The sequence below is a fragment of the Gasterosteus aculeatus genome, chromosome 20 (assembly GCF_964276395.1).
Source record: "Gasterosteus aculeatus chromosome 20, fGasAcu3.hap1.1, whole genome shotgun sequence".
Lineage (NCBI taxonomy): Eukaryota > Metazoa > Chordata > Actinopteri > Perciformes > Gasterosteidae > Gasterosteus > Gasterosteus aculeatus.
The window spans coordinates 6675332-6693342 of NC_135707.1; the positions used below are offsets into that span (position 1 = coordinate 6675332).

Below are 18011 nucleotides of genomic sequence, written 5' to 3' on the forward strand. Positions count from 1 at the left end.
TCATGAACTATAATCAAGACATTCAGACATCAACAACAAAGATATTGTGAAATTAGAATAGAACACAGTCAACCCATAATTCCCATGGTAATTATTTGCAGATTTAAAAATAATAAACAGAGTTTAGTCCCTCACTAACCCTGAGATAATTATTATTGAATCCAAAATGAACGTCAAACATTGCCTCATTGCGATTTTTCATTAATTGCTGAATTTAAAAAAAAGGATCATTGTCAGATTTCCAAGGTTGACCTGCAGCCGGTCTGAGACGTCCTCTTCCCCAGAGACACGGTAGTTTGTGATTGACTTTCATCACTACAACGCTTTTGCAAGAGTCGGGTCTACGGATGACATCACACCAGTATGGATAGTCCACAGGTTCCGATCCACTGTTGGGAAGATGAGTTAAATCTATGACACGTCTAAATTGGTTATTATTATATAGTTATTCAAAACAAACTCACTGGTCACAGCATCCTACTCCAAAAGGTTCCATGCAGACACACTGGAAACAGTCATCGGTTATCCAGGTCTCTCCTATTCCGTACAACTTTCCCATGTGTTCACAGCTTCCTAAATTTAAACATATCAGCTATTATGACATATAGAGCAATGGATTTACTTGAACAAAAAATAAATACAATGTAAAATACACAAATTGACAGTAATAGTCCTAGATTATAGTAGAGTTAGAAGTACATTATTTGATGAAAATGATGGATTTCAATTTTGCACCAGATCGGTGCAGTCAAACTAGGTTGAGTACTTAATAATTCAAATTTGCATTGCATTTCCTAGGCTTATAATATGTTCTGGAAAAATGTAATTGTACCATACAAATATAAAGTACAATGATTGACTTTGAAATATAGTGAAGAGGCATAAAGTAGCACAAAAGTAAAGTATGTTCACCTCAAAAACATTTCTTATGTTTTTGACATAGAATTTTCTATTTCTACTTGGCGAATTGTACACATATAAGCCAATAGGAATCATCACGTCCACACGTTTACATACACCTACTGCACCTTTAGTGTTGAAGAAGCACTCGCCCCTGTTATTGTCAGAGAAACATGGCACACTGGCACTCAGGAACAAGAGCAAAGCCAGAAGTATTCCTCCTGCTGTGTCTGTCATTTCTGAAAAGAAGCAGCGCACAGGGTAAAAAATATACACACAAAAAAGTAATAACCCGATGAAAGAATGCCACATCTTTGGTCTCACCTATTTCAAAGATCCAACAATGTAATATAAAATATATATAATAATAAAAACCTTCCCTCGGTTCTCCTTCTCCTTCCTCGGTTCCTCTAGCTTTTATTAACCCTCTAATTTTTTCTTCTAATTTCTGTATTTTCCCCTTTCAGCCCTCTTCTCCTCTTTGATGTCCCTCTTGAGAGGATGCTCTGCCTCCTTGTGGGCTCAGATATTTATACTGAACCAGCAAGTCTTTATCTATACTTCCTTCATTGCCATTGTCAACCCCCCCCCCCCCCCTCTTTATCCCTCCACACACTCATTAATTACCTTCTATCAGCACGCAGACATTCAGTGTACAGACACACAAACGCTGCACACAAACATTGCGACAATGTTCGTCATTCCCTCTTGTGGTGCTGCACAGAAATTGCCCTAGAGTATACAGTGTGCACTCTTTCAGATAACATTTGTCTCATGTGGGGCCATTTGACCTTATCAGGACATCTCCCCATCCATGACAACATCCATAGCACAACCTGCCACTGGCCTATTGTCCCACACAGCGTGGCGCTTTGACCCATGTTCAACATTCAGGCACATGTGTACGTATTTTATTGTGGCATTCAAAGAAAATGGATGAATGTCTTTGTGCTTATAGTTGTTTAAACATTACATGCACAGACCAAAAAGGAGCTTTAAAATCCTGCAGATCAGATGAGTGGCAGTGCACACACAGGGATGAATCATAAACGTCCTCCATCTTCCTTTCTTTGTCCTTTTGTGATGCATCGATGTGTTTTGCCTCAGATGTCTTCTGTGCACTTTAAACTATCCTTCCAGTTGTAATCATTTTTGCCAGAATAGGTTTTATTTTAAGAATGATATTGCAGGACACAAGCCTTCAATGGCCTGTTCTTCACATTGCAATGCAGTTTAGGAAATATGTGATAGCGCTTGTTGGCTGCTTCTTAAATGTACTCTTATGCTCTAATTTGTTTTAAAAATATATTATCGCTGTCACTGATCTTTCCAGGCAGCACTCTTAATGGCCTCAATGGCTTCTGCACATTAGGATGTTGCTTGTTACGGTACCTTAGAAAATTGGATTATTACACAATAAAATGCCCCTTGAAGGAGGACATTTAACCAAAAGTCAAAAAACACATTCTCTCAGTTAATTTAGGTATAAAAATAGTATCTGAAGCATTTTTTTTGCTATGCCCGATGCAATAAGGCGTGAATTCGAGATGTGGAGCCAGTAATGAATCAATACAGACAAAATGAACATGCAATCAAGCTTTATTTATATCTTCATTGCATGATGACAAAAATAACTGACAAGGAAGAAAAAAAGTACCATCCATTAGCAGTAAGAGAATACAAATTTGATGTTGTTGCTAATAAAAGACTGCAGGCGGAATAAATCAGGACTGAACTAACATGTGATAACCGGCTATTGTCAGTTAGCTCTGTCTGATGTCTTTGTTGTGGCAGGAAAATGCCTGTTTCCTCACAAAGCAGGACTACACCCATTGTGTCCGCTCTCATGGTCGTCTACATGACTGTGTTTGAAAGCCGGATAAAAGAATACAAAAACATTGTACTTAGGGGACATTTTTTTAAAAACTTTTTTCGAGAACATAACAAGAACGTTAATATATAGTAAATAACAGTACTTTTTTTCTCATTTATCTAAAGCACAATTCTGACATTCTAGTACTTTCAAGCTTTCTTCAAAGATATTATACAGAAATTATATTCTAGAGTAAGTAGCAATATAAAAGAATAACATTTACCATCAATAACCGTTCACCTGAACATCTTCACTTGGATCTTTTTTTGTTGGCCCAACGCGGGTCAGAAGTCAATGCCAGACTCTGTAGGAATATGTCTGATATTTAGTTGACACGACGAAGCACAAGAACAACCGAATATCAAACATATCACACAGCTTCTAGCCAGTCGCCGCCTCAACCGGCTGGAGGAGTCTGCAGGCAATGCAGTGAGAATGAATGAGGGAATGTCACAGAAAATAAAGAAACACCAAACCGTCAGTCAGTATGTCACAAAAAATGCCTTTAAAAATGTTCAATGAGAACAATAAAATGGACCAAACCTGAAGAACCAGTCCAACACAAGAGGGTTATGACGGAGGGAAGGCCTTGAGGGAGCGAGTCACAAACAACAGTAACGAGAGATTCTGTTTGGCATCACAAACTAGTGATCTCTGCTCACTGGTTTTGGGAAAGATCAGATTCAGGGGAAACAAAGTAGAGGTAAACTCACACACAAATACAAATATGAGGATACTTACCAATTTCCTAAATGCATAGACAACACCCCTGTGTGCTGTCAGTAAAAAGTCTCAGTAAAACAAGTAAAAGAATGTGATTACTTTAAGCCTGCGTGTTATTAAGAAAAGGTGGTAAAAAATGATCCACGGCTAACTGTGTGTGTGAGCTACGATCTGTGTGTATGAGTTATTTCTCAGTCAAACAGCATTTATATACAACCGTGGGAGGGACACACACTGAGTGCCCCATGTAATTAGAGGTATATTGATCAGCTAGTGAGGCCTGAGGCCTTTCCTCCCCACATTAGCCTGATCAATACATGTGATGTTCATCCTGCTGTAAGCTCCCACAGACGCACAAACGCACACACACACACGACCCCGGAACGCAAAGTCAAATAACTTTCGGTTATTGCCTCTAGGGGAGGACACGACGGTCACTTCATTGTCATCAGTTGTATCTTGTCACTATTATGTGGCTGATTTCGCAAAAGATTACCTTTATAAAGTGATGCGGCGCACGTATCAAGTGTAATTACAGTTGTTTGTGTAGCAGCGTGAAGATAAAAAAACATCAAAAAACTTAAATATGAATGCCATCCTGTTTCAGCATCAGCTGTCCCTTTATTTTTGGGTACTCAAATTGTGTGTTTCTACGTGGTGTTTCAAATTGGTCGAGGTGAAGAATTTGGACTTTTATGTAAACAGTATCTCTAACTTCCTCAATTAAAAGTAATGGGAAATGTGTGTAAATATGGGCAGGGCGGTCGACCTCTGGATGTCAGGATAACCTCTGGTGGTCTGGTTTACCACTGTTATCACTTCATGTGTATGTTTTTGATGGGGGGAGTATGGGACACGTGCTGACTTCACATCGTCTGTAACATGTGCTGGTTAATGGAGACACTTTCCCTCGTGGAGGAGTCTGGGAGAGGAGCGGCCGCGGAGCTGATAAGTAATAATAAGTCCGTTGTGAGACTAGGATTTGATTGTGTATCCAGACTGCAGTATATCATTCAGTGTTTAACTGTTTAAAATGTCTTGAAAAAACAACAACGGCATCTATTTTCCAGCCCGTCATTAACACAGTCCTACTTTGCATGCTGTGTTTTATGACGTCTCTGTATCCTCTCCTGTTGTGAACTGACCTTGTGAGCCTATTGGGGCGGAATGATAGCCCCTCCGATTGTCTAATTGGGAGCCCGGGGGGGGGGGGGTAGTATTTTAATCTCCAACAGATGGAATGCTAGTGTGAGGCAAAGTGAGAGATGAAAAGGGAAAATGGTTGAAAAGACGAGAAGTTTTACAATTCAGTGAAATAATGAACACGTAAGTCTTTCAACAGTCTGAAATAAGCGGGGCAAAATAATTTCCCCCTATCAGCACAAACTTTATTTTTCACTCACGTTTAAGGTCCAATGATTAAAATCTGCAGCAATCAAAAGCTAGTTTCAGTTTGAGAATATAAAGTTATTGGGGCAGGATTCAATGCAAATGTATATTCTATATTCAGCTTATGTATTAATCAAGTGTTTTTATATCCAATTGCTTGAAACGATACAGCATTACAACATCAACTTTATGAACTTTGAAGCAAACAAAGTACAAAAGTCACTAATTTTCTCACGTGGTGGGAAGATGAGGTGATTGTAAAGTACATTATTGTACAGTGTATTAAAAAGTACACCCACTTTGTTATAAAGAAAAGGTAGAAGATGAGGATTGGAACATTTTGGTGCGATAGAGGTCTTGATCTTGATAGAAACAAGGGCACTGATGACTGATGACAACAGGGCATGAGATCATTACACCATAAGGTTGCATTACAAAACGTACCACAAATAAGCACAAATACAAAAACAGACATTCAGTGCAGCCAGATGCGGCTCCTCTGCCGCATCCAGCCTGCAGCCACCCGGGACGAATCAGAGGCAGGGAAGTCACGGCAGAATTCAGGACCCAAACACCTGCGCTTTTCTCCAGGACAAATACCATAATCACCACAAAATGAGATGTTCAGGCGATGCACAATGCAGTGAGAATGAATAGAGCTAAAAACAGGAAACACCACACTGTCAAGTTAGTATTGTCACGACTGAGTGTACAAAAAATACCATGGAAAGTTTACAACGCACACAATAAAATGGGGAAAAACCTGAAGAACCAGTCCAACAGAACAGAACAGAACAGAGCAGAGAGCAACAGCAATAATCAACACAAAACAGAATGTTGTGGCTTTAATATCATGAACCCTGTATAGTTGATGTTTTGTTGAAAATGTTCCAGAATGATAGAAAGATGCAAAATCTGGATGATTTAGCATCTTTCCAAACAGCTGTTCTAGTATTAATCCACAAACGAAAAAAATGCCCTTTTGAGTATTTGTTCTATATGGTTTAAAATATAATTCAAAAAGAAACAATGTGCAACATATTATTGGAAGCTCTAGAATAAATACATAGTGAAGGTTTAGGATCAGCCAAATACAAACTACATGGAGCTGTTATCACCGGGATAACAGAGTGAAGTTTATAGAGGGAGACAGACAAAGGCTTCGTGTTCTCGGATTGGTCGGTGCTTTGGTCTGACACACACACACACACACACACACACACCCTGAGGCAGGGTCACTAAGAAAGAGAGAGTCAGACAAGGTTAACAACGATTATTCAATACCTATTTATGTGTTTTCAGCATTGGGGTAGTTATCTAACATATAGTGGAAAATGTTAAGGTTAAAAAGCTATAAAAGTGTAATGTACAGCAACAAAAGCTGCTACGCAAGATAAACAGAGAGAGGGAGAATGTTTAACTTGCTTTTTCTCTTCCTGGTTTCAACTTCTTGGTTTCTTTCCAGAGTTCCCAATTTACATTCAGTCAAATAACAGAGCACACAGATCTGCATTTGTTTTTGTGGTGATAAAGATACTAGACCTCACATATGTGTTTAGCTTTTGTCTCACACAAACACACACAGCATTTCTAAATAAAATGAGTTGTGACCAAAATACAAATTTTAGTGGTCAACCATTTGACAACTTCCTATTTGTTAAGTCCTAAACTTTTCACATTACGGTTTGTATATTCAGAAGAGAAGCAGTTTGACATACTGATCCTGCAACAAAAAAGTGCATGTGCACTGCTAGTGTTCAAGGAACAAAACGTTGCTCTTTGAAGTTGGCGATCTCGATTAGTGATTAGTTCCCTATGAACGAATAATTGTGTTTTACTCTTTTTTTCTAAATATCCTAACTACAAAACCACAACATATCTACTGATAGCAGATTTCGAAGTTCAACTGAAAAAGGGTACATTGAAATGAATGAAAATCAATGAAAAATGACTGTATACGTGTCACCTTTATGAACAATACTAACTCAGTTATTTTATTTGTGCCATAAATACCAACGGAATTACGGAAGACAACCAACGGAAGAGATATCCAGTAACTGACGACATGAAGAAAAGAAACTATAAATCAAATCTTCTTTTTAGTCAATTATATATTACATTGCATTTCACTTACAAAAAATGTTAAGAGAACCCTCGAGCCACACCTGCACAAGCCGCTGATTAAAAAAACATTTTGCCCCATCGCAGAAACAAAAAAGTATGTCCACCTCAAAATGTAGCTTAAATAATAATTTTGTTACATAAAAAAAAAAAGAATATCTCTGAACACCACAGTCCTGTACCAGGTAGTCATCCTTGTGGCTCTGATAAAAACTGGCCCACTGAAGCAATGTGCTGGAATCTTGTTGTGTTTTTGAAAGGTAAATTACAAAAAAGCAGGTTGTCATTTCTCATCTCTTCTTAGGAGCATTTGCTTGAGGTACTTCCTGTTTAGGGGCCTCTGCCTTTGGTTCCTCTGGTTTGGGGGCCTCTACCTTTGGTGCCTCTGGTTTGGGGGCCTCTGCCTTTGGAGCCTCTGGTTTGGGGGCCTCTGCCTTTGGAGCCTCTGGTTTGGGGGCCTCTGCCTTTGGAGCCTCTGGTTTGGGGGCCTCTGCCTTTGGAGCCTCTGGTTTGGGGGCTTCTGCCTTTGGAGCCTCTGGTTTGGGGGCCTCTGCCTTTGGAGCCTCTGGTTTGGGGGCCTCTGCCTTTGGAGCCTCTGGTTTGGGGGCCTCTGCCTTTGGTTCCTCTGGTTTGGGGGCCTCTGCCTTTGGTTCCTCTGGTTTGGGGGCCTCTGCCTTTGGTTCCTCTGGTTTGGGGGCCTCTGCCTTTGGTTCCTCTGGTTTGGGGGCCTCTGCCTTTGGTTCCTCTGGTTTGGGGGCCTCTGCCTTTGGTTTCTCTGGTTTGGGGGCCTCTGCCTTTGGTTCCTCTGGTTTGGGGGCCTCTGCCTTTGGTTCCTCTGGTTTGGGGGCCTCTGCCTTTGGTTCCTCTGGTTTGGGGGCCTCTGCCTTTGGTTCCTCTGGTTTGGGGGCCTCTGCCTTTGGTTCCTCTGGTTTAGGGGGCTCTGCCTTTGGTTCCTCTGGTTTAGGGGGCTCTGCCTTTGGTTCCTCTGGTTTGGGGGCCTCTGCCTTTGGTTCCTCTGGTTTAGGGGCCTCTGCCTTTGGTTCCTCTGGTTTGGGGGCCTCTGCCTTTGGTGCTTCCTCTTTAGGGCCCTCTACGATCCCTTCCTTGCTACACAGCTGGCTTTAAAAAAGAAATAACAATACAAGATGCAGTGAATGCACACGGTGGATTCCATTATGGATGACCAATATAATAGAATTTGTTTTGTAATGTTTTGTGCTGTATTGTTATGAACGATACCTTGGTGGTTGTGATCCTGGTTTCAAGAAGCCACACACCGCGCTACGTGCTGCTAGTTGCTTTTTCTGATTTTCCAATTCTGTTCCTAAGGCGCTCATCACCTTTTTGTGTTCAGCTGCAGGTGTTATCACATGAACACAAATGAAAGGAATTAGGACCATTGCTTGAAGTTACTTTTTTAGAATACATTTGAATACATTTAAATGCATTTGAATCAGCGCCTGCTGGCACAGTAAAAGAGGGAAAGGTGGTCCTCTCTCAGAAATTGAATATGACCCATTGACACACATTAATCAGCACCTACCTTCGAGATTTTTTAATTCTATCTCTACCGATACCAGCTCATCGTTTGCAGGTTTCTGAAAGTGGGAACAAAGATGTCACAACACACACACATACACTTTTGCTTTCTTTCTACACAGACCAACATCCTGCCTCTATAATCACATCTTTAACATTGCAGCCACATCCTTGTGACTTCCAGTGTAAACATTTAACTGTAGCAAATACCGGATCTTCATTCAACAGACTTGCATATATTTATTAGTGTTAAATGACCGACCGGTCGATAAGGATACAGCCTGTGCCTGAAAGAAGTTTGGTGACGTCACGTTTAAGGATTATTCCTCCCACATTTCACAATACACACAAACAATAAATGGCTTAAATTAAACAGTAATGTCGGGCAAAGTGCACTATTTGGGCTACACGACAAGCCGGGAATTGGGTGGTGTTTGGTATGTTCTTCTTTGACCTGGTACAACCGGTTCTGTGGGATCGTTACTCGTAACTTACATTGCAACTAATATTACAGTGGAAAAACAGAGCCAGGAGATACATTTCAAAAAGGTTACAGAGGAACTTTTTGCATGTTGGTTTTCAGTTTCTTTAACCTCTGCTGCACATATTCCTCTTTCAACTCAAGAATGACACAGTGTGGATCTCTACGAGCAACAAAAATGACTCTCTCTCTCTCTCTCTGCTTGCATTTATTGGGTTCTCCTCACCTTGCCTGCCACGCAGACGTCCACATCACCCTTAGCCCGATTCGCTTTGACCTGAAGCAACTTCACTTCCTCCTCCAGCGCTTTCTGCGCACTCTGGGTCTTCTCCAGTAAAGTTCTCGTCTCTTCCAGCGTGCTCTGATAGTCCTGCAGCACATCGTAGGTCACGCGCAGCTTGATGTCCTGGAAGACGTGCTGTCTTTTGTCTTTGTCCTGGTTCATTTCGCGTATTTTAGTGATCCCCACCAAAGCGGTCGAAATGAGAAGTGTCACGGGTAGCACATGTGAGGCCTTCATAGCTGTGTGTGTGTGTGTGTGTGCGTGTGTGTGTGTGTGTCCGCCGTTTATACTTGATGATGGAAAAACGACGCTCAATCTCAAGCAAACACCACGCTGCTATCCGTGTCGTCCCGGTGACATTTCTCTCCCGTGCGCGTGAACCGAAATCAACCAACCAAGGTGCTTGACTCACCTGCGCTGTGCGCGCGGCCATGAAGGTGAGGCGGATCTTAGCTGGGCACTTCGCCCCCGTGTATGAATAGAGACACACCCTCTTCGGTTACGTCATCGCAGCTGGGCAAGTGTTTTGTGTACTGTTAGGTGGATTACTACGTTTGGCTCTGAAGTGCAAAACACAACGGTAAATAGGAAAACACAACGAAATTAACTTCTTACGGAAGTTTGAATCCTCAGTGTCACTTTCCGTCGCCGGCGAAAGGCTTCGGATTAAGAGCGTTAAAAGACAGACAGTCCGTCTGTCCAATCAGAAGGGTCCGTCCTCCGCTATCTGCTATAAGGCCCTACCCTCTCCGCAAGAAGTTCATTTCGTTGTGTTTTATTATTTGTCGTTATGTTTTTCTATTTGCTGTTGTTTTCTTATGTGTCGTTGTGTTTTGCACTTCAGAGCCACCGTAGGGATTAGTGCATTGCAATGCGTCATTTTAAAAGAGTATGACGCATCCAGTGAAAAGTAACCTACACTATTAAAGGAAAGATACGCACGGCATGCATCTTAAGCTTGTTTTCAAGTAACGTTTCCATCGCAGTTTAGAGCTTCTCAAAAGATCACCTCGTTATACTAACGAAACATAACATGCGCACGTATCTATCTATCAGTATTTACGGACGAGATCGAGTCAATAAGCACAGTGTGTCTCCTTATCATTTACATATTCGTGTGATATCGTATCCGGAAGCAATGTGTTCGTGGCGTGATTCCAAAGCGTTGGTGTCACGCGCTGCAGGGAGTGAAGGCGCGTCGCCGCGGCCCAACCTGTTGAGCAGGTGGCGCAGGTGGAGCAGGTAGGAGCGCTGCCACACAAAAGGAAGGAGCTGCGGGACACGCAGTTCGAACAGGCACGTGAAATGAACAAAGACTAACCATCCGCTTTCTCCCCGTCGCGTATTGGATCATTTCCGCGTCTCTCCCAGGATGAAGTTGGTGGTCGTCTTGTGCAGCCTCAGTGTGGCTGCAATGTGTTTCATGGTCTACCAAGCCGTGCGCCAGGAGCTCAAAATTTATCATTTGAAATCCCGCATGCTGATGAACGTGGTTGAGGTCAGGAAGAAAGAGGAGTCCATTATCGAATTGCAAACCAAAATCAAGGACATGAAGGCGACGGCGTTGTCTGTCAACACGAATATCGATGAGCTGAAGAAAAAGAAGGAAGAAAGCAACAAATTAAAAGTGGACTCCGCTGACGGGCTGCAGAAATGTAACAAGGAAATGGTAAGGGACATTATTTATCAATTATTTATGCACTACATTAATACTATTATTGACTGGAAGGCTGTTGACAAACACTTTTGCCTTTTATCAGGAAGATTATCAGAAGAAGAAGGCGGAAAAGGAAGTGGCCATCGTTAAACTCAAAGGTAATTGTGTTTCTGCTCTAGTTTCAGCTCTAGAAAAGTCTAAATTGAGCCAGATAAGAGAATGTGATAATCCATAATGTGTCTATGGGCCCTTCTATTGGCCCAGAGGGATCCGATTGCAGCTTTTGAGATCTGTCAATCACGTCTATCTCAGCTGACTATTGGAACTACCAGAAGCTACAGGCTTTGAGTCACACCCTTAGTTTCAGGCACCGAGCTCAGGAAAAGTAGCAGCTCCCATTTTACTTCTTTGTTTTATGTGGAATACAGACCTATTTCACCTTTTATTCTCACTGTTGATCTATATACATTTCCTTAGCGGATCACGAGGCGGCTAAACAGAAAGCCGAAGCGGACGTTCAGGCCTTGAAAAAGCAGATTTTGGAAAGAGACACAGCCATTTGTGGGTTTGCAGACACAACCAAGGACGAAGTCAGGTGAGAACACAAATGCTTACCTGCCTCTTTTAGACTAACAGCATGTTCCAGAACATCAGAGGTTCGACTGTATATCATTACAGAGCAGAACCACATAGTGGAGCCATGGTACATCAGACCTCTGGACAGCAAAGTAAAATTTGTTTTTTTTTCTCCATTTCGCAGGAAGCTGTGTGGAATCGAAGGCGCTGAAAAATAAAGTTGACTGAGCGTTGAATTACCGTGTAATAATAGAAGCAAGACATGCCAATGACAATATATTTTTTTTTACCATCACAGATGCAAGTATGGCGCTTTTTTTGTTCCTCATAAGAAAGTAAAACCTGTGTTGATTTCAATAAAATGCTGTTTGTAAATCCGTTCATCCATAAATATTTTGCATAATTTTGTACAATTTTTCAAATGATTGTGTTGGTTAGATATATGTATTTTTCTCTCTGTAACCGGTAAATCTACATTGGGTAGCACCTGACCCAGCCAGTCTGAGGCACACGGTATTTCTTTACCGCTCAAGAAACGTTAATGATTACCAGCCGCCGTAAAAAAAAAAAAGTGCTAAGCCTATGTGAATTTGTTTACCAAATATACACACCCTGGAGTTTTACAATAAGTTATCCTACACGTAGAAATACAAAACGCACGTTGGATGTAAAACTCTGTTGATTTAAAATGCTCTCTCAGAATCATTTTTTTTTATTTTAAGTTGGATTAGGGGAAAATAGATGCAATGTGCATGAATCCATGGCACATTATATGTTCATCAGAAAACTTGTCGCATGTCGCTCTATCCCACCTAGTGCAGGAACAAGGATCATACTGACAGTCCTACTGTCATATTTAGTCATGATAAAACCAAAGTAATGTGCACAGTGTATCTTCCACTTCCTGTCGTATCGCTTCATCTCAACCCACATTCAGTTTAGGTGCAGCCGGTCCGGGTCGGAGCACTCGAGTAAGGCCTTCAGAGTGCAATCAAATGGTAAACAACTTCCTCTGGGAAATAGCACAATGTTGCTCAAGTGGGTTGAGAAGTAAATGACACTTCACATTCATTTTTATCTGTTGTGACATCCGTTTTAACACCTCATAAAGGCCAATGAAGTTAACAAAGGAAAAAAAGAAACATGTAGTTTTGAGGAAAATTGTTCCTCGTGCAATATGTGGTCATTTTGAGTCCCCCTATTGTGATGCCTGTAGTGTAGTAAACTCCGCTTTAAGAAATGACTAGATAAACAAAGTCATCTGTTTTCCATGCAAACCCACTTCTACTGAATAGCCAATCTTTATTTGTGTGCTTTACTGATTAAAGATAACCAGCAAAGTAAACATACACCCAAAGTGTTAAAGATATACTAAGAAAATATACACAATATCGCCAAGGGTAAATATATACATTTAAACAAAGATGAATTCAAACTATCAGGGGGAAATTATGAAATTAATTAATGCATCTACATTTTAAAAACTGTATAGCTGAGGTAGTTCAAGTCTTTGTGAGAATTCCTGTAGTTACAAGCGGATGTAACGCAGAGTTTGTGAAGAGTTGCTCGTTGTAGCGCAGAGTGTGCACCACGTGACCTACTCTCACGCCGGAAGCTGTCATCGCGTTAGCGTCTCTGTTATGACACGTGAAAGTCACCGGTAAAACACCGCGTCCTTATTCGTTCCTCACGCCCTCACCATGTTAAAGGTAGATCTCACAGCACATTCTCACGCGATGTCTCACCGTTTGTAGCGATAATACTTTGTCACCGCTGCTATCAAGGTTAGCTAGCAAAACGCGTCCCAGTCTCGTCGCCCAGCGCTAACTTAACGTTAGCTCAGGATACGGCAACGCTCTGCGTCACTTTCTCTGCAACTCTCCCACCGCCACTCGTCCCTTTAAAAAAAAAGTGCGCTAATGGCAAGGAGCCTCGGCCGAATGTGCAAAGCCCTCCAGCGGCTCGGCTCAGTCTCGTCGATGCAGTCTCAACTCGGCCGCCCGTCCTCCTGCGTCTCATTCAGGACCGACTCAAGGGACATGCTGGTAGGTGACATTAGTAGGATGATCTGTTACGATGAACGTGCTTTAAAGGACTGGTCTGATGTGGGGGGGTTGATCGGGCCTTCCAGATGTTTCTCATTTCAGTTCAGTTAGGCTGCAATTCAATGTAAAGCACTGGTGCGTTCAGGTACACACAAACAGAGGGGAACTTTATCTACAAAGGTCTTAAACAAAAAATGAGACAGTAATATGTAGGTTAAGCATTAAATACAACATTTGAACACACAAGATATATATTTAATGTTCAAAATAGGTGAGGCAAGAATTCTTCAAGTATAACTACTAAGTGTTTCAAGCCACATATCAGAACTTTACTGGAGAAGACGTGGGGCTCGGCTAGATAATTCTTTTCAAACCACAACTCCAGCGTATGACAAACATCATATGACCCGGAGCATCTTACCACTGACCGGCCGAAGCTTACGAGCCCCCAAATCCAGTTGTGTGTTTATATACGATGATTCTAAAGCCCCCCCCCCCCCCCCCCCCCTTCTCGGCTCCGCAGGGGCTGCCGTCGGCCTTCTTCTCCAAGCCCCGGGACTTCAGCCTGCCGAACTCCTCGTGGGGACCGGAGATGATGCGGTTGTACGAGCAATACAACAGCCAGTGTGGGGAGGAGACGGAAGGAGGAGAGAACCGGGAGGGACCGTGGAAGAGGCTGCCCAGCTACAATCGCTTCCTCAAGTACGCGACAGGTAACCGAGACTGCGACCTACATTTCATGTATTTGTACAACTTGTCGAAAGATTTGAAGTACGTATGCGCTGACATGAACGCTTGAATGATATGTAGATTATACAATAAATAGAAACGTTTTTTTCTCCCTGAGGTGCACCGTAAGCTGCTGACAGTTCACTTGTGTGTTTCCCCATTAGGTGGAGTTTATCTCAGCAGGATGATCCACAAAAAAGCTCGTCTTTTTACCCGGAACAACAGAGACCAGGGGGCTACATTTGAGTATGTTTTATTTTTTAATAGTGAGGAGGACAAGTGCGTGGGCGTCTTCCAGGCCGGACATCTGCTGGAGGGGCCGCCAGGGTGAGATGGCTGTTTATGTTGGTTGTTTATGAATGAATGTGTATTTTGTATGTTTACATACTGTTCATGCTTAACTGTACTCCAAACAACGCAATGATACCATGTTAGATGTGTTTGCACATTTCCTTGTCCTTTTGCCTGAAATGTGCTGCTGTGGGGCCCCACGGTGGCCCCCTTCAAGCCACAGGCCTTTTGTTGCTTATCATCTGTCTCACTCTCTCCCCACATGTTCCTGTCTGCGTCTATATTATCAGCTTTCCAGTGATGATGCAACACCTTTTAATCACATCTTCAGACCTTACAAAACTGCACTTTTTAGACTTTGTATTTGGTGTCTTAATAAAAACGACATGTATTTCCAGGCATGTCCACGGGGGGGCAATAGCCACTATGATTGACACTGTGATAGGGACTCATGCTACCATAGCATGTGGACCAGTTTTGACCGCCAACCTCAACATCAACTACCGCAGGTACAGAAAGAACATGTTTTCAGACACGTATGTCACATATGTTCCAGAAGTCTGTATGTTTGTGTCAATATGCTTCCTATCCAACTGTTTTTGTAATGACAGACATCATATATATTATTGTACATTTGAAAGACCTCTTGTTTCTAGAACATCCATGCTCCATGCTACAGCATTACTGTGTTCTTGGGACGAGCGGTCTGGCCCTGTGTGTCCTTTCACCCATATGTGGGCGTGTTTTTGATCGACCACTCTCGTTTAGGGTCAGTTTGCCCTGACAAACGCTTTTCCTGTTCCCAGGCCCATCCCACTGGGAAACACAGTGTTGCTAGAATCCTCTGTGGATAAGAAGGAAGGCAAGAAGGTATTTGTCACATGCAAAATGACCAGCAGCGACGGCTCCAAGCTGCACACGGACTCGACAGGTACATTTTTCACGTGCACAACCTGCCTGCAGAGTCGTGCCGGTGTGAAAGAACGCGGCTGGTCACGTTTCTGCTCGACAAACCGTCTTTATTGACCTTGTCCTGTTGTCTTTCATGCCTCTTCTGCAGCACTATTTGTGTCAATCAAGGTCAGCCAACTTCTACTGGGATCGTGACACAAACACATCAGGCAACCACCTCCCTGAACGCTGACCGCAACCAGAGGCCACAACGGCTGTGTGTGTGTGTGTGCGCGTGCGTGATGTTGGTTTGGAGTATTTTCTGCTCTTATTTTGACGGTTACATAAGAGATACATTATAACACTTACACACCAGCTGCCTGGCAATATGTTATCAATAAGTACTGTACAGTTTGATTAAACACCCTTTACTTTACTGCCTCTGCTTAGTGATACTAACCCAGTACTAAGTATTATGAATTCAAGTACATTTTAGGCATTATTGATGTTAACTTATACATTATTGGTGTATTTTAGTGTTGCATTGATTGTGAGATTATTACTCAATGTAGTGACGTGATCATTTATATCCTCCAAAAAAGCCTTAATGGTACTATTTTATGTAAAGAATGTTTATTTGTTTGTGAACAAGTTTAAATGTCTGCAAAATAATGGTCTTTGCCTCGGAGTCGGGTGTGTTGCACTTTTAAAGTTTTCAAGAACACTTAAACTTACTCATAAATTTATGTTCATATCCATATTTCTTGCACTGTGTACATTTGTCTTACTGTCCAATGTATGTACCACCCGCCGTAACAAATACCTAACATACAAGGCCATAAATGGTTCTGAGTCTTATTCAAGTTTTTTATTTTATATTGGCCATATTATTGTAAATGTTTTTGAATTAATCTTCTGATCAAACTTGTCTATTTTAAACTGATTTTGAGCTTTCAGTTTGAAACTTTGATGCAATCAAAGCGATCTACTTTTCTACATTTCACCAAACCAGACTTTCCGACTTCTTACTTACTGGTCTCAATTTAGATTTTCAGGTGTGGGTTGTTAACTGTTACCCCACCATGTGGTGGATGTGGTTATATTTGACTACGGGGTGTAAATTTACATGCCATGAGAATATTATGACTTCAAATGGAGATGCAGAGGTTCCAAAAGCGTAGCGGTTGTCGACTTGTTCACAGGCTGTGTGTCTCTAGACTCTTGACACTTACAGCATTTCTATCACAAATTACTGAGGTGTCCCATAATATGCTAAAAAAGTCAAATCTTTCCACATCACAGAGATCTGTGCTGCTCTGGCAGCTTCTGCAGACCGCGAGGCTGACAGCATGGGCCTGTGACGACCTTGAAAACATAAACGGCACTATTTGGGCTTGTACACTGGGTTGTTAATATGTTTCAATTTTGTATCAAAAATGTAAATGTGAACGTTGGGTCCGTGTCTGACATTGAGCTTGACATGTTGGGGGAGGATCAAACAACTTGCACACTAGCCGTGGAACGATTTCATAATCCAAAAGTATTTCCGTGAGAAAGAGTTGTTTCATTATGCCGATTTAACGTCACACTTTTTTCTTATCTGACCTTAGTTTGTCCCGTAAAGGGTCTTCAGTTGCAATTCGCATTGAATGTTGATGTTCATCAAGCGTGTGCATCATTCTAGTAAAATGTACAAAGCAGCTTGAAATGCATCAGTTATATTTCTGTTTCCTGTTGTCTCTCACGGCGTGAAATTAACTTTTAAAAAATCGTTGTTGTTTTTGACACAATCTCTGGCATTGGCTAATATTGATATTTTTAATGACGAATATGCTCTGAATAATCCTGAAATTAATTTGTCTCAAATTCCTATTGCGTCCATTTAAAAAGGAGATGCTTACTAGCCGGTGCTGCTGCGTGAGTTTTCATTAAATCGAGTGTACTTAACCGTGCGCGCGTTAGGTGAAGTTCTAACGGCGTGTTTGTTTGATGTGTGGTTTCGGAGTGTATGGGCTCATGACAGTAGAGATCCGGTGGTCTTCTGAGGGCCCCTCGCATCTTTAACCTCAGTACAAGTGCAGATGGAAATGCTACCTTAGTTTCTAAAGTGTGTGTGTGTGCGTGCGTTTGTATGTGGACAAATTAACACCAGCAGTTTCTTCTCCCCCCGAAGGCTCATGTGGTCAAGTTGGGTTTGAGGAAGTGGGTGGGGGGAGGCGGGTTGGGGGTGCAGTTGTTTTCTGCTTTCAGTTAAAACCACCCGCAGTGTACTCTGTCCACTGTATCCAGAACTGATTTGACTTCAGATAGTGATGGAAAGCTTCTTTTACCGTTTTATTATCTATTTGACGGTTTCATATTGGCAACCAGAAGTACATATTACTATAGGTAAATATCTTCAAAACAAGCTACATTGTGTCGACACGTGTGTCCATGAGTGAATTTTTTGACAGAAAATTCATGTCCAGTCTATTGAGTATAAAGATACCAAACATTTCCTCTTCGTCGCTCTG

At 41.9% G+C, this 18011-nt stretch overlaps 3 protein-coding genes across 3 annotated transcripts; 2 read left to right on the top strand and 1 right to left on the bottom strand.

Annotated features, from left to right (window-relative positions):
* Positions 1 to 6148: 6148 nt before the first annotated feature.
* Positions 6149 to 9812, bottom strand: LOC120810647 (uncharacterized). The gene is made up of 4 exons (XM_040165387.2): positions 9253 to 9812; positions 8550 to 8604; positions 8246 to 8360; positions 6149 to 8125 (listed from the first exon to the last, which is right to left on the bottom strand). The coding sequence occupies exons 1-4, from the start codon at positions 9544 to 9546 to the stop codon at positions 7297 to 7299; spliced, it is 1293 nt and encodes a 430-aa protein (XP_040021321.2). The 5' UTR covers positions 9547 to 9812; the 3' UTR covers positions 6149 to 7296.
* A 634-nt stretch (positions 9813 to 10446) lies between these two features.
* Positions 10447 to 11933, top strand: LOC120810649 (uncharacterized). The gene is made up of 4 exons (XM_078094778.1): positions 10447 to 10978; positions 11070 to 11124; positions 11444 to 11561; positions 11727 to 11933. The coding sequence occupies exons 1-4, from the start codon at positions 10682 to 10684 to the stop codon at positions 11758 to 11760; spliced, it is 504 nt and encodes a 167-aa protein (XP_077950904.1). The 5' UTR covers positions 10447 to 10681; the 3' UTR covers positions 11761 to 11933.
* Positions 11934 to 12990: 1057 nt separating this feature from the next.
* Positions 12991 to 16353, top strand: them4 (thioesterase superfamily member 4). Its single transcript, XM_040165389.2, has 6 exons — positions 12991 to 13587; positions 14111 to 14300; positions 14481 to 14643; positions 15006 to 15116; positions 15414 to 15538; positions 15668 to 16353. Exons 1-6 carry the CDS (start codon positions 13462 to 13464, stop codon positions 15712 to 15714), a joined length of 762 nt encoding a protein of 253 aa, XP_040021323.2. The 5' UTR covers positions 12991 to 13461; the 3' UTR covers positions 15715 to 16353.
* Positions 16354 to 18011: the final 1658 nt, after the last annotated feature.

Bases quoted from the DNA above. Each gene is read 5' to 3' on its own strand.
- them4 (XM_040165389.2), top strand. From the start codon at position 13,462: ATGGCAAGGAGCCTCGGCCGAATGTGCAAAGCCCTCCAGCGGCTCGGC. The intron at 13,588-14,110 runs GTAGGTGACATT...TCGGCTCCGCAG, and splicing joins CCGACTCAAGGGACATGCTG to GGGCTGCCGTCGGCCTTCTT. The intron at 14,644-15,005 runs GTGAGATGGCTG...ATGTATTTCCAG, and splicing joins CTGCTGGAGGGGCCGCCAGG to GCATGTCCACGGGGGGGCAA.
- LOC120810649 (XM_078094778.1), top strand. From the start codon at position 10,682: ATGAAGTTGGTGGTCGTCTTGTGCAGCCTCAGTGTGGCTGCAATGTGT. The intron at 10,979-11,069 runs GTAAGGGACATT...GCCTTTTATCAG, and splicing joins AGAAATGTAACAAGGAAATG to GAAGATTATCAGAAGAAGAA. The intron at 11,562-11,726 runs GTGAGAACACAA...TCCATTTCGCAG, and splicing joins ACAACCAAGGACGAAGTCAG to GAAGCTGTGTGGAATCGAAG.
- LOC120810647 (XM_040165387.2), bottom strand. From the start codon at position 9,546: ATGAAGGCCTCACATGTGCTACCCGTGACACTTCTCATTTCGACCGCT. The intron at 8,361-8,549 runs GTAGGTGCTGAT...TAACACCTGCAG, and splicing joins AGAATTAAAAAATCTCGAAG to CTGAACACAAAAAGGTGATG. The intron at 8,126-8,245 runs GTATCGTTCATA...TCTTTTTTAAAG, and splicing joins CCAGGATCACAACCACCAAG to CCAGCTGTGTAGCAAGGAAG.